Genomic DNA, 13,552 nt, shown 5'->3' on the forward strand with positions numbered 1-13,552 from the left:
CTCTTCATGACCATATATTATCTCTTTTTTAAAGAAAAATAACATGTTCACTCAAAACATTTTTACCCTCTCGCACTGACATAGTAAGTAAAAGTACTTCTGCCAGCACTGCTGACAAAACAAGAACATACAACAAAGGAAGACAAGACAGTAAACAACAACAAAGAAAAAAACTACAAACAAACAACAACAACAAACTACAAAAGTCTCATCCATTTTCATACGACTGTTCCAGCAGAAGTGAAAATGTTTCAATGATCAGCCAGAAAACAAGATGGCACATTAAAGTGAGATGAAAGGTTGCCCGGTAATGTTTCAGTAAAATATTCCCCACAGACTTGTGTGGACAAGTCAGAGCACATATAATGAGTCTTTTTCTGACAGGAAGGGGCACTTGCATAGGCGCTCAAACGTCCTTCAACTTCCAGAAACGTCCAATTCAACCTTGGTGTCGGCCATTTTCTGTTGACGCTTTCAAAACATAACATTGAGCCATTCCAACTCACTCCAAACACTGCTGTGTAGCATGCGTCTTTGATTTTGTACGCCTTGCTATGAACAGCACATTACAAACTTAAAGTTTAGATTACATGGGGGGGTTTAGAATATTCAGAGAAAAAACAAAACAGCCTCAACAATGCACCAGTATGTCCACAACACAATTAGACCTGTAGACTTGAGGCTACAATGGATAAGTGTGCTATGAGGACATCTCCCTTCATTGTGTTCTTTCCCATTGGATCCATGTCTTTGTATTCCTAAAAGCAACATAGTGCAATTCCAGTTCTTCCCTTTGATGGAAAAGAGAAATGTGTTTTTTTTTTTTTTTTTTTTTTTTCATTCAGTCTTTGTTGTACACATTCAGTATTGCTTTTCCATGGCAAACCTCCCATCCTACAGTCACGACCAGTGTGCCGTGTGCAGGACTCGGTCTGTAAGGCCAGGCCATGGGGGATGGGGGTTGGGGGGGGGGGGGTGGTAAGCACAGTGAATCCATCCCAGAGGAGTGGTCAGGTCACGTTCCACTGAATGTCCCTATGAATGCCAGTGGTAATCCCAGTTCGTTTTGTTCTGCTCCAATAGAGCATTGGATCAGGTGACGTGGTCCTCCAGAGTTTGGCTGCAGTCAGGTGAGCTGTGAGTCCAGGGTGGGTGGGGGCCTCAGCCCTCCTTACTGTCCCGGATGGTGTCCACGGTCTGGGCTAACTTCTTGAAGGTGGGCCGCAGAGCGGGGTCAGTGCTCCAACACTCTGTCATCATCCTCTGGATCTGAGTTTACACAGAGAGAAGCTCAGGTTTAGAGAACAGAGAGAAGCCCGTCTCTGAGGTTAGGAAATCTTAAAGGGGAGCTGTTTAGTCAAGTGTTCTTTCAGATTTTGTATCAATGTTGAAGTGAAATGTCCAAGTTCTTATTTAATGCTCCATAATGCTTCTACTGTATCTATTCACTAGTATTGTATGTACAGTGTCCTGCGTCAGGCAGTTATTGCATGCAAGGGATTGTCCACCAAATACGAAAGACAAGTGCTTAATTTGCACATTTGATAAATCTGTCCCATTACTTTTGGGTACCCTGAAATAGAGGGACTCGGCATAAAGTGGAGTCATTTCTGAATGGTGAAACCAATATCTACACAAACACCATCAACTAAAAGCTGATAATCTGTACTACTAACCTCATAGTAATTGTTCGTAATCCAAACGTTTGGAGTGTAGAGCCAAAAGAAGAAAAAATGCTCCACTGTCCCATGACTTACACACTGTCCCATGACTTACACAGGGCTCTGTATATGAGTGATGAATAAAGGGTGGTCTCTCACCTCGTCAGGGCATCCGTCGGGGGCCGGCAGCCGGTAGCCTCGTTTCAGGAGATCAATGAGGTGATAGACGATCATCTGACCCTGCTTGTCACTTCCCATCTGCTCCATAAACACCTGGGGGAGACGGGACGGGGTCACTGACAGCATCACATGCTACACTAATATAGAATCATAATAATAATAATAATAATTTACATTTATAAAGCTTCATGTTTCATTATACAAGAATGCTCTCAAAGTGCAGAAAGCAAAGTCTAGGAAAACTTAGAAAACACAAACAATCTCTTACAAACAAGTGATGGCTATGACTGGTTCTGAAAAGCCCGGTGTGTGTGGTACTGTAGTTGATGTCTGACTGTTATTACAATGTAATAACCATCTGGGTTAGACTGTTGGTGCCTCTCAGTTACTGCAATGCTATGGAAGTCCAGGAGTATTGCGTACAGTGCATCAGAAAAAGAATGACAACCGAACAGTTGGAGTTCAGGAAGAGGCTGTTCTGGACATTAGGGGAAGGCTGTAAATAAGTCAGTCTTTAGTTAACCACTTTAGTTAGCTATTGAGAAACCACATGGGACAAGACTACTGGTGATAATGACTTTTAAAAGAGGTCTCTCTCTCTCTGTTATTCTCTATCCCTTCCTCCTGACTCAATCTTTGAGTGAGAGAGAGAGATAGTGTGATATACAGCAGGAGGACTAGAGAGAGAGAGAGAGAAAGAGAGGGACTAGAGATAGAGAGAGAGAGAGAGAGAGAGAGAGAGAGAGAGAAAGAGAGGGACTAGAGATATAGAGAGAGAGAGAGAGAGAGAGAGAGAGACTAGAGAGAGAGAGAGAGAGAGAGAGGGACTAGAGATAGAGAGAGAGAGAGAGAGAAAGAGAGGGACTAGAGAGAGAGAGAGAGAGAGAGAGAGAGAGACAGAGTGACGTACAGCAGGAGGACTACAGTTCTTGTTGCTGTAGGTGAAGAGTTCGTAGAGCACCACTCCAAAGCTCCAGACGTCAGAACCCACAGAGAACTTGCTCTCTGTCAGGGACTCAGGGGCGTACCTTTAACACACACACACACACACACGCACACGCACACACGCACACACACACGCACACGCACACACACAGCAGTCATTCAAATGGATAAAAGAACAAACATTTGAGGGATATTGTCAGATGACAAAACGCAAGATAACTTAAAAAAAAAACTTCTTTCCATTTCTTTTTTTTCCCCTCCTAAATCTCTTTAACAGGGTGTCTTTACCATACAGTATGCACTGCCAGTGCTGTGATGTTTTGGCAACCCTAACCCTAACCCAATCATTATCATTGATTAGCTGACTCATTGATTGATTGATTGATTGATTGATTGATTGATTGAGGGTTCCGAGGTCCGGTAGTGGGCTGTCTCACCAGAAGATGGGGCTCTCCCCTGGCTGGCTGACCGTGTAGTATTCCTTGTCCTGAGGCAGAACCTTGGTCAGACCAAAGTCCCCAATCTTCACCCTCAGCTCACTCTCCACCAGGATGTTCCTCGTTGCCAGGTCTCTGTGGATGTAGCGCTTGGTGGCCAGGTAGTCCATACCCTACACACACACACACACACACACACACACACCTATGAGATAACCTATGCTAAGCTATGAGATAGCCGATGCAGCTCTGGCTAAGCAGTAGTCTTCTGGATGTACCTTGCAGATCTGGGAGGAGTAGTGCAGCAGCTTCTTGTAGTCAAACCTGTCCTTGTTCTTGATGAGGTAGTCCCTCAGGCTGCCGTAGGGCAGGTACTCCATGATGAGACGCAGGTTCCTCCTGCCTGAGGAGGGAGAGGAGGAGGGGGGGGGGGGGGGGTAGAGGGGGATGGAGGAGGAGGGGGGATGGATGAGGAGGGATATGGAGGAGGAGGAGGAGGAGCGGAAGAGGAGATCACTATGATTTAATTTCACCCGAACAATACTTTTGAACACGTTGTGGAGTGACCGCATCGTTTCGTTAACAGGTGACGCATCGAACACAGAGATCACAGAGATCACAGGGATCAGACGTGGTACAGCGACTTCCTGGTCTCACCGGCGCTGTAGCAGACTCCCTTGTACTTGACGATGTTGTCGTGCTGCAGGGACTTGAGGATCTCGATCTCCCGCTCAAAGTCCCTCATGTGCTCGGCGGTGCTGTGCTGCAGCTTCTTCACCGCCACCACCTCCCCCGTGCTGTCCTGGAGGGGGTCGTAACGACACATCTCCACGCTGCCAAAGTTACCCTGGGGGAGGCGAGAGAGAGAGGGGGGGGGGGGGGGTGGGGGGAGAGAGGGAGAGAGATGAGAGAGAGGGAGGGGGGTATGGGAGAGAGAGAGGGAGGGGTGTGGGAGAGATGAGAGAGAGAGGGAGAGAGGGATGAGAGAGAGGGAGGGGGGGGGTATGGGAGAGAGAGAGAGGGGGAGGGATGTGGGAGAGAGAGAGAGAGAGAAGTGAGTGAGGGCGAGACAGAATTAAAGGTAGAGAAGATGGACAATAAGTGAAAGGAGGAGGACTGCAATCACAGACGCAGGGTGTAGAGGAACAGGCGGAGCGTGAGAGCAGGTCAGAAAGAAGGGATGAAATACTGACAGGAGGAGAGGGAGAGGGAGAGGGAGTAGGAGGTTGTTCTGTATCCTACCTTGCCCAGCTGCTGGAGGAAGATGAGGTGTCTCTCCTCAAACTGGGCCGGCTCCTGGCTCTCAAACGCCCCCGGGAACCCAAAGCCCCTGGTCCTGTTGGGCACCATGTCACTCTCCACCAGCAGCTCATAGTCTGAGATAGGAACACACACACACACACACACACACACACAGTCAAGACCAACGCATACACTACACTCTCCGTCAAATACAGTGTACAACTCAGGTCGTGTACAGTATGTGAGGGGGACTGAAAAACTCCATCAATTCAACCCCATTAGTGACTAAATGACTGAACCACGGCAGAGAGCAGCGGTCTGACTGACCTGGCGTGAACAGGCTGTTGAGGTCGCGGATCACGGCTCTGAACGACGGGCGGTTGGACGGCTCGTAGTCCATACAGCTGTTGATCAGGTTGGCCAGCTCGGTCCACTTGGGGGCCGGGAGCTGGTGGCGGTCCTCGTAGAACAGGTTTTTCTACCAAGAGAAGAGACCGGGTCAACTGTGTGTTCGTACACAGTGTAACAGAAAAGAGCCAGGAGAAAAACCCAGCTGAGCTTTTAGAAGCATCGTGAAGTGATTGGGGATCTTTGGTGTTCACCTTCCTAGGATCGTTCACATAAGTCATTTAGCAGGCGCTTTTATCCAAAGAGACTTACAATAAGTGCATTTGTCTGTGTAAGTGAATCGACAATACATCAGTCACTGTAAGTAAAAACCTTCCATAAGTGCCATCGGAAGTCACAGTGCTGGAGAAAACCTTCTTTTATTTTTTTAATTACATTAAAACACAACTGCCGAAGAATACGTCACCCGTGGCGCTCGGCAAAATGTGGCACTCGGCAAAATGTTGACAACCTGGGCGACTTTATTCACCCTCTGCACTAAATGAGTTAACATGATTCCCTCCAAAGTGACTTGTCTACCAAAGTACATTTGTCTACGTAAGTGAATCAACTATACAGTCATCGTAAGTAAAGCCTTCCATAAGAACAAGTGCCATCGGCAGTCACAGTGCTGGAGAAAGGAAGAAAACGTAATCAGTCTTCGTAAGTAACACCTAATGTTCCTTCCCCTTCCCCTGCCTCCTACCTTGGAGCAGTCCAGGGTACTGAGCGGCTTCTCCCCCCCGCTGCAGATCTCCCACAGGGTGGTCCCGAAGCCCCACCTGTCTGTGGCCAGACTCAGGCTCAGGGGGTCCTCGATGCACTCTGGGGGCACCCAGGGGATGCGCTCCATCAGGACTAGAGGGGGAGGGGGAGGAGAGGGGAGCGGAGCGGAGCATTAGCATGATATCTTAGCTTAACAAGAGAACGATGAGTTTGGAACATTAAACTGTAACTGCGGGCTCCCTGAGATTAGCTTTGTGGCTAACTCTGACACATTTACACTGTTGTGTCAACTGAAATGTTGGTCATCGTGTACTGTTCCCGTCAACCAAATCGCTGAATAAAAGCAATCTATCGGGATGGGTTTCATTTGGGACGATCTCTCCAGGGGTGCTCTCTCACCGTCCTTGGGCAGCACCGTGATGCTGATTCCTGGGTCGCTGAGCTTGATGAACGGGGGGTTCCCGGTTTTCCGGTCCTCCTCACGGATCAGCAGGACGTTCTTGGCGCAGACGTTGCCGTGGGTGAGGTTCTTATCCTCCTGTCGGACACAGAACACAGCACACACGTTGATCTGGGCTCACATAAAAACAAACCGGGTCTTACCAGGTAATGCATGGGGGAGGGGAGGGGAGGGGAGGGTCTTACCAGGTAATGCATGGGGGAGGGGAGGGTCTTACCAGATAATGCATGGGGGAGGGGAGGGGAGGGGAGGTGAGGGGAGGGGAGGGGAGGGTCTTACCAGGTAATGCATGGGGGAGGGGAGGGGAGGGGAGGGTCTTACCAGGTAATGCATGGGGGAGGGGAGGGGAGGTGAGACAAGGGGAGGGTCTTACCAGGTAATGCATGGGGGAGGGGAGGGGAGGGTCTTACCAGGTAATGCATGGCCCAGGCCAGCTGCTTCGCCACCTCCAGCTTCCATGTGATGTTCACAGAGCCCTTGTTCTTCTTCAGGTACGTGTCCAGGGACCCAAACTTCACATACTCCTGCACCATCATGTCTGGAAACCACACAACACAACATCCAACGTTGAATGACACCATGTCGGTTTATTGACATCCACACGAAAAAAATGCAACTTTGGGACTTTCTGGAAAATGAGAGAGTAGTGGAAATGGAAGAGGAACGGCCATTTTCCTCCTCCTTCCTAACTGTGGTTGGGGGCGGGCTGTTCTCCGTCAGACCCCAGGTCTCTGTGACTGCTGTGAGAGGGCTCTGGGGTGTGTGGGCAGTGGGGTGAACGTGGACCGGTGGTGAAATGTCAGCCTGACCCCTGACCCTAGCCGCCCCCAGGCGGTGACCAGCGACCCTGAGGGCTACGGCCAGTCACAGCGTCCACTGGGAGGTCACAGAAGAGCAGGGAGCAGGTCAGCCGCATCGATCCCTCCTGCCCAAAGACCTGCCTCTCTCATCTCACTCGCTACTTCCTTTCCGAGGAAGTCCTTACTAATCCATCCATCAGTCCCTCTGTTAATATTCTACACCATTTTCTGTTGACAGAAGCGTTTCCAGTCGTTAACACACCTCCGATCATTGCCAACAGCAAATGAGGAGGATGGATGCCACGCTCTCCTTAACTCACCAACTGCCAATAAATACCAGAACACTCCCCACCTAGAGTGCCAAGTGTTTTATGAGGTATTTACCTACAGTAGCAACAATCCCACCTAGACTGCCAAGTGTTTTATGTGGTGTTTACCTAGCCACAATACTTTTGACTTTTAAATGAGCAAAAAAAATGCATTTTTGGTGAATAAAGTCACCCTTGGCACTCTAGAATGTTGACAATTTGGGCGACTTCTTTCACTTTATGGGCTAAATGAGGTAACAGGAGTTTGGAATGGGCAATAAACACTCCACTTTAATCTGGTTGGGTCAAGAGTAGTTCACCTCCTAAACCAACCCGCGTTGTACCCCTGCCAGCCTGAGTTGCAGTGACCCGCCGTTAACTCACCACAGCCAACTCATTCAGTGCTGAGGGTGAATAAAGTCGCCCAGATTGCCAACATTTTAGAGTGCCAAGGGTGACTTTATTCACCAAAAATGCATACATGATTCATGCTTCATTTTGTAGCCAATCAAAGTATTGTTGCTAGGTGAACACCACATAAAACACTTGGCAGTCTAGGTGGTGAGTGTTCCGGAATTCTTTGGCAGTTGGTGGGTTCAAACCCCGTGTGGAGGCAGGCAGGCAGTCTGTGGCGTGTGCAGGTGCTGGGCTCCGTGCCTCTGATCTCCAGAGAAGCACGGGCCAAGCTGGCTGGCTGGCTGGCTGCCTGTCTGTCTGCCTTCGTGGCTGTCTGTCTGCCTGTCTGTCTGTCAGCCTGGCTGGCTGGCTGCCTGCCTGCCTGTCTGTCTGCCTGTATGCCTGCCTACCTGCTTGCCTGCCTGCCTGTTTGCCTATTTGCCTGCCTGCCTGCCTGGCTGTCTGCCTGCCTGCTGCTCTCTGTAATCCAGCAACCACAGCAGGCCTCCTTTCAAAATAGACCCCTATCCCATTACTCAAAGACACCTTCAATAAACCTCAGACGACAGTGGGGGCTAGGGAGGGGGGAGGGCAGGGAATGGGAAGGAGGAAGGAGGGAGGTGGGGTGAGCTCAGGGGAGAGGGAGCTAAGAGAGCCCCCCCCCCCCCACCGGAGAGGTGAGACAGGTACAGGTATGTTGATGGTGTGGAGAGAGAGAGAGAGAGAGAGAGAGAGCGAGAGAGAGAGTAGAATATTGTGTAGGGTGATGATGTGGACCTGCACACTTACTTTCCTCCCCGCAGACACACACGCCATAGGTCAGCAGCAGGTGCTTATGGGAGAGCTGGCTCATCATACTGGCTGCTTCAAAAAACGACTGTGGGGAACACAGAGACACACCAGGAGGTCAGAGAGATACCTGAACGACAACACTTCTGGATGAAACATGGCGGTTAACTCACTAACTGACGAAGAATTCCGGAACACTCACCACCAAGTGTTTAATGTGGTATTTACCAAGTAACAATACTTTGATTTGCTACAAAATGAAGAATCCTAATTTATGCATTTTTGGGCGACTTTATTCACCCTCGGCACTAAATGAGTTAAATGACTAAATATAGGCAAAGTTATTCCTATGAAGGTACAACAACAATGTACCATTGCAGAAGAGTGGAAGTCCACAGTCTACTAACAAACCTCAGAGTAGTAGTAGGAGAGAGAGAGAGGGGGGGGGGAGAGAGAGGGGGGGGGGGGAGAGAGAGAGAGAGGGAGAGAGGGAGAGAGAGACTGTAGAGGATAGTGGTTGTGTGAACACACCTCAGAGTAGTTACGATGGGCCTTGTCCAGGACCTTAACGATGACGTCCATCTGGTGCACCTCGCCGTAGTCTCCCAGCTCCTTCCGGACGCCACAGAAGATCTTCGTAAATGTTCCCTGGCCCAAGCTCTCCTTCTGCAACCGACAAGTCACACGGAACAACCACTAAGCAAGGGCCGGCCCTAGACTCTCCATAACTTTTACTCATTATCATCCAAATGCCATTTCAAGAAAAGAAAAGAAAAAAGTCGAAAGAGCAAAAATCTCTTTTGAACTATTCGTTCATCGTCAACAACAAGGCTTTCTGAAGTAGAGAGACGAGATGGAGTCAAGTGAAGTCTGTCTGTGTTTGTATCAGTGCAGTTGGAGGTACAGGAAAATTACAGACCCAGAAGTCACAGTCTCTGGTCAAGCACAATGACAGTCATGTGACCTATCTAAATCCAATGAATCACACAGGCGTCGTGACAACCGGCCTAACTTAGGGCTCCGACCAGAGGGACACTCGGCCGATAAATTATTTATTGTATCCATGACTCTCTCATGAGTCAGCATATTGAACCAAACCTGACCCCGGGGATGAGATAGCGGCTGGTTTTTTAGCCTTTACGTGAGAGGTGAACGCTTCTCAAGAACTCACAAAGTTAAACAAGTTAAATGCGCATCTCTTGAAGCATGAAAGGAGTTACTTCCAAAAAACAAAAACAAAACAAAAAAAAACAAAAAAAAACAAAGCCGAAACATAGCTAAACCAAGCTAGCCGAACTAGCTAACGGGGTTGTGATTCTCTTTCATTTGGGCTTAAAAAATGAACTAGTGAAGCCACTGATTAAGGAACCGTAAACTTAGGACCAGAGCCAGGCCGACTCAGTGACCTCGGCTTCCAGTATGTCTCTAGGCAGAGTCAGAAGGTCAGGCTCATTAACCCTCCGACCGTACGTCAATCTAGTGCTGGTCCAAACAGTCAATGAGTGGTCAGAGCACGGTAGGTGAAATGAGGATGTTCCAAAAAAAGGTCAATACCACTAATGATGAGGATTCTAAAACCAAGACCTCATTGGCCAGAACTATTTTTTAGTGAGGAAACATACATTCAATCATAGGGACTGGCTTTAACTTAACTCACTAACTGCCAAAGAATTCCGGAACACTCTCCACCTAGAGTGCCAAGTGTTTTATGTGGTGTTCACCTAGCAACAATACTTTGATTGGCTACAGAATGAAGCCTCATCATGTATGCATTTTTGGTAAATAAAGTCGCCCTTGGCACTCTAAAATGTTGGCAATCTGGGTGACTATTTGGGCGACTTTATTCACCCTCGGCACTAAACGAGTTAACTAAGGTTTTGACGGTCCACATGAAACCAGATTCCAGTGAGGAAGAGAGAAAGTAAGAGAACTCACGATGACGAGGTCTTCCTTACGGATCTTGTGGAAGACCATCTGGCTGATGTTGTGTCTGTGGAAAGAGGGGGTCAGAGGTACATCTGCCCCCTGGTTGCTCCTGCACACCAGCAGGTTAGACTTATCTGCAGAGGTCAGCGCGAGAGAGAGTGCAGAGGTCAGCGAGAGAGAGAGAGAGAGAGAGAGAGAGAGAGAGAGAGAGAGAGAGACATGAGACAGTTAACTCACTAACTGCCATAGAATTCCGGAACACTCACCACCTAGAGTGGCAAGTGTTTTATGCAACTGTACTTTGATTGGCTACAAAATGAAGCATCATCATAAAGTCACCCTTGGCACCGAGTTAAACAACATGTTGTTGTAAACAGACAGAGCCGGGACACGTGACGACCTGTCCCTGACCTTTGGCCTTGGGCGGGCAGCACCGGGTGAACTGGAAGATGTGCCCGTCGGAACGCAGCGCCTCCTTCTGGTAGCGGTGGAGAAGTTCCCTCAGGCTGCCGAAGGTCTTCTTGGCTCCACTCAGGATGTACTCTCCCGACTCCGTCTTCACAATCTGGCAGTGCTTGTACTCCACCATGTTGTCCCACTGACGGGACGAGAAGGAGGGAGGACAAAAGAGAGATAAAGACATCAGATGCATGTACTCATGTTGGTACACAAACGAGAGGAAAGACATCCTGTCCGACTTTTAGCCGGGCTGAATACAGACATACAGATGAAGAGATAACATCCATCCTATAAGCAGCAATGAACCACCATAAGCAGGGGGCGCTTCGTGGCGTAGCACACTAATGCCCATACCACATAATCGCAAGGTTCCTGGTTCGATTCCGGCCCTCGACCTATCTTGCATGTCATCCCTCCTCTCTCTCTCTTTCTCCCATCCTTCCTGTCAACCTCTACTGTCTCTATCCCAATAAAGCAGAAATGCCCTAAAAACATATTTAAAAAATTAAAAAAACAAATGTAATGCAATATCTGTTTCATGTTTCTCAGAGTGTAGATACTTCAAAGGGAAGAGGCCTCGCGGTGACTTCAACTTCACGCTTGTAAAGTGAAAGGCTCATGAAGCCGTGTATTTCCTGAGAAGACGGGCCGTCCGCCACCTCCTTTATCCCCGTGCCCTGACAGTACGACTCACCCCGACAACAAATGACAGGAAGTACTTGTTGTAGTCCTTGGGGCTGCTGCGGAGGATGTACAGACCCCGGTGGTTCCCTGACCGACGCAGCCTGCTGATGGCAAACTCCATCCTGTGGCCAAAGAGGGACAGTACAGCCGGGTGAGTCCTAACTATGTGTGTGTGTGTGTGTGTGTGTGTGTGTGTGCGTGTGTTTGTTTGTGTGTGTACAGTATGTGTTTGTGTGTGTGTACAGTATGTGTGTACAGTCTGTCTGTGTGTGTGTGTGTGTGTACAGTATGTTTGTGTGTGTGTGTGTGTGTGGGTGGGTGTACAGTATGTCTGTGTGTTTCACTTACGAGACCGGGCCATGGCAGTAGCTCTGAATGCCCTCCAGCAGCCTAGGGGGCGCCACCTGTTTACACAGGTAGTGGTGGGCGTCTGCTATCAGCCGGTAGTAGCCGTCAACCAGAGACACAAAGGACAGGGCCTCTGGCAGGGAATGGAACTCCAGCTCCTGTACTCAAGAAGAGAGAGAGAGACAGAGAGAGAGAGAGCAACAAGATAATGCTGAGTCTGTGTCAGTGTAACAATGTGTCAGTATAACAGTGTAACAGCGTGTCGGTGTAACAGTGTGTCAGTGTGTCAGTGTAACAGTGTAACAGTGTAAGACTGTAAAGGCAGTCATTTCGTACCAGCGTCTGGTTGTCCTGCCTGTTGATGGTGACGATGCGGCTCTCGATGGAGCCGTCTTTATTGGCCTGATTGATGCTGATGTCTATGACCTCAGGGAAGTCACAGTATGTCTGCAGGTCCTGGAGACAGACAGAGGCAAACATCCATGATGTGAAGTGCAAGTTTTTTTAAACTATTTTAATTCTGCAGTCCTGCCAGCAGTGGGAAGCTCGTTCCACCACCGGGGGGCGCCAAGACAGCGAAAGAACAATGAGAACAGAGGAGAGGGAGGAAGCTCGAGCAGTCAAACCATGTTGCAGTGGCACTCAGTGACAGTCTAAAACAGCTTCACTCTGGTTGGCCACACAAGAGTGACAGTGACATTATGGCCTGAGACAAATTCATGCCCGAGACACAATTATGTGTAGACCACTGTAACACATCCAATGCTGGACAGTGCAATAGGAGTAAAAACTCTGGGAACACACAATAAACGTGTTGATGTGAAAAACGTGCACTTCACATCATGGATGTCCTCCGTGATTATTCTGTTCTGCGTACGTGGGACAATAAAGTAAAGTAAACTGAACTGGACATAACATTAAAAATCCTTTCATATGACACCAGTGTTTGGATCAGAGCCTCTCCACCATGTCAGCAAGCCTGCATACATTCATTACATGGAGCTTCGGAGGTTTTACAGGTAGAGGAGCGCCCCCTATTGGTGAAACAGTATAGAGAGCTACCAGCACACTGTACACAGTGCAACACACTCTACACAGGGGGTTTGAACACACCAGTGAGACTAAAAAAACATCCAAACCCCTCGCCCTGACACAGAGATACACAACGTTGACAGGTGACCTCTGAAACAGCCATCGTACACCAATCTGTCACCAGGACAGACGGTCCTCCATCTCTCCCATTTAACATGTCAACAATCTGTCCACATCGTTTAACATCTGTCAACAATCGGTTAACAACATCCAACATCTGTCAACATTGTGTCAGCATCGTTTTCCCGTTGAGATAGAATGACAGAGAGAGAAAGAGACACAGAGAGAGAGAGAAACAGAGAGAGACACAGAGAGAGAGAGAGACACACACACACACACACACACACACACACACACACACACAGAGAGACAGAGAGAGAGAGAGACAGAGAGAGAGAGAGAGAGAGAGAGAGAGAGAGAGAGAGACAGAGAGAGACAGAGAGAGAGACAGAGAGACAGAGAGAGACAGACACACACACACACACACACACAGAGAGACAGAGAGAGAGAGAGAGAGACAGAGAGAGAGAGACAGAGACAGAGAGAGAGAGACATAGAGACAGAGAGAGAGAGAGAGAGAGAGACAGAGACAGAGAGAGACAGAGAGAGAGACAGATCACGCCGCATACCTGGTCCGTCTCCACATCCTTGGCCTGCGACCACTGGATGCCGCCGTTGCCCGTGACGACGATGGTGACGTCCCCAGTGACGC

General features: G+C 48.8%; 1 protein-coding gene across 2 annotated transcripts in view; it reads right to left on the reverse strand.

Annotated features, from left to right (window-relative positions):
- Nucleotides 1–215: 215 nt before the first annotated feature.
- The window catches only part of jak2a (Janus kinase 2a), a 28,835-nt gene continuing 15,498 nt past the window's right edge, over nucleotides 216–13,552 (reverse strand). For both annotated transcript variants that reach the window (XM_083670345.1, XM_083670346.1), the window contains exons 6-24: nucleotides 13,470–13,552; nucleotides 12,085–12,204; nucleotides 11,749–11,906; nucleotides 11,411–11,522; nucleotides 10,669–10,855; nucleotides 10,267–10,391; nucleotides 8,863–8,997; nucleotides 8,332–8,419; nucleotides 6,449–6,576; nucleotides 5,978–6,116; nucleotides 5,559–5,710; nucleotides 4,793–4,943; nucleotides 4,466–4,599; nucleotides 3,881–4,070; nucleotides 3,502–3,626; nucleotides 3,224–3,396; nucleotides 2,752–2,869; nucleotides 1,821–1,934; nucleotides 216–1,269 (exon numbers count right to left, since the gene is read on the reverse strand). The exon at nucleotides 13,470–13,552 is cut by the window's right edge and continues 209 nt beyond it. In XM_083670345.1, the coding sequence (XP_083526471.1) occupies nucleotides 1,162–1,269; nucleotides 1,821–1,934; nucleotides 2,752–2,869; nucleotides 3,224–3,396; nucleotides 3,502–3,626; nucleotides 3,881–4,070; nucleotides 4,466–4,599; nucleotides 4,793–4,943; nucleotides 5,559–5,710; nucleotides 5,978–6,116; nucleotides 6,449–6,576; nucleotides 8,332–8,419; nucleotides 8,863–8,997; nucleotides 10,267–10,391; nucleotides 10,669–10,855; nucleotides 11,411–11,522; nucleotides 11,749–11,906; nucleotides 12,085–12,204; nucleotides 13,470–13,552 (2,540 nt within the window). In that variant the 3' untranslated portion in view covers nucleotides 216–1,161. The remainder of the gene's footprint in view (nucleotides 1,270–1,820; nucleotides 1,935–2,751; nucleotides 2,870–3,223; nucleotides 3,397–3,501; nucleotides 3,627–3,880; nucleotides 4,071–4,465; nucleotides 4,600–4,792; nucleotides 4,944–5,558; nucleotides 5,711–5,977; nucleotides 6,117–6,448; nucleotides 6,577–8,331; nucleotides 8,420–8,862; nucleotides 8,998–10,266; nucleotides 10,392–10,668; nucleotides 10,856–11,410; nucleotides 11,523–11,748; nucleotides 11,907–12,084; nucleotides 12,205–13,469) is intronic.

Source organism: Argentina silus, assembly GCF_951799395.1.
Source record: "Argentina silus genome assembly, chromosome: 5".
Lineage (NCBI taxonomy): Eukaryota > Metazoa > Chordata > Actinopteri > Argentiniformes > Argentinidae > Argentina > Argentina silus.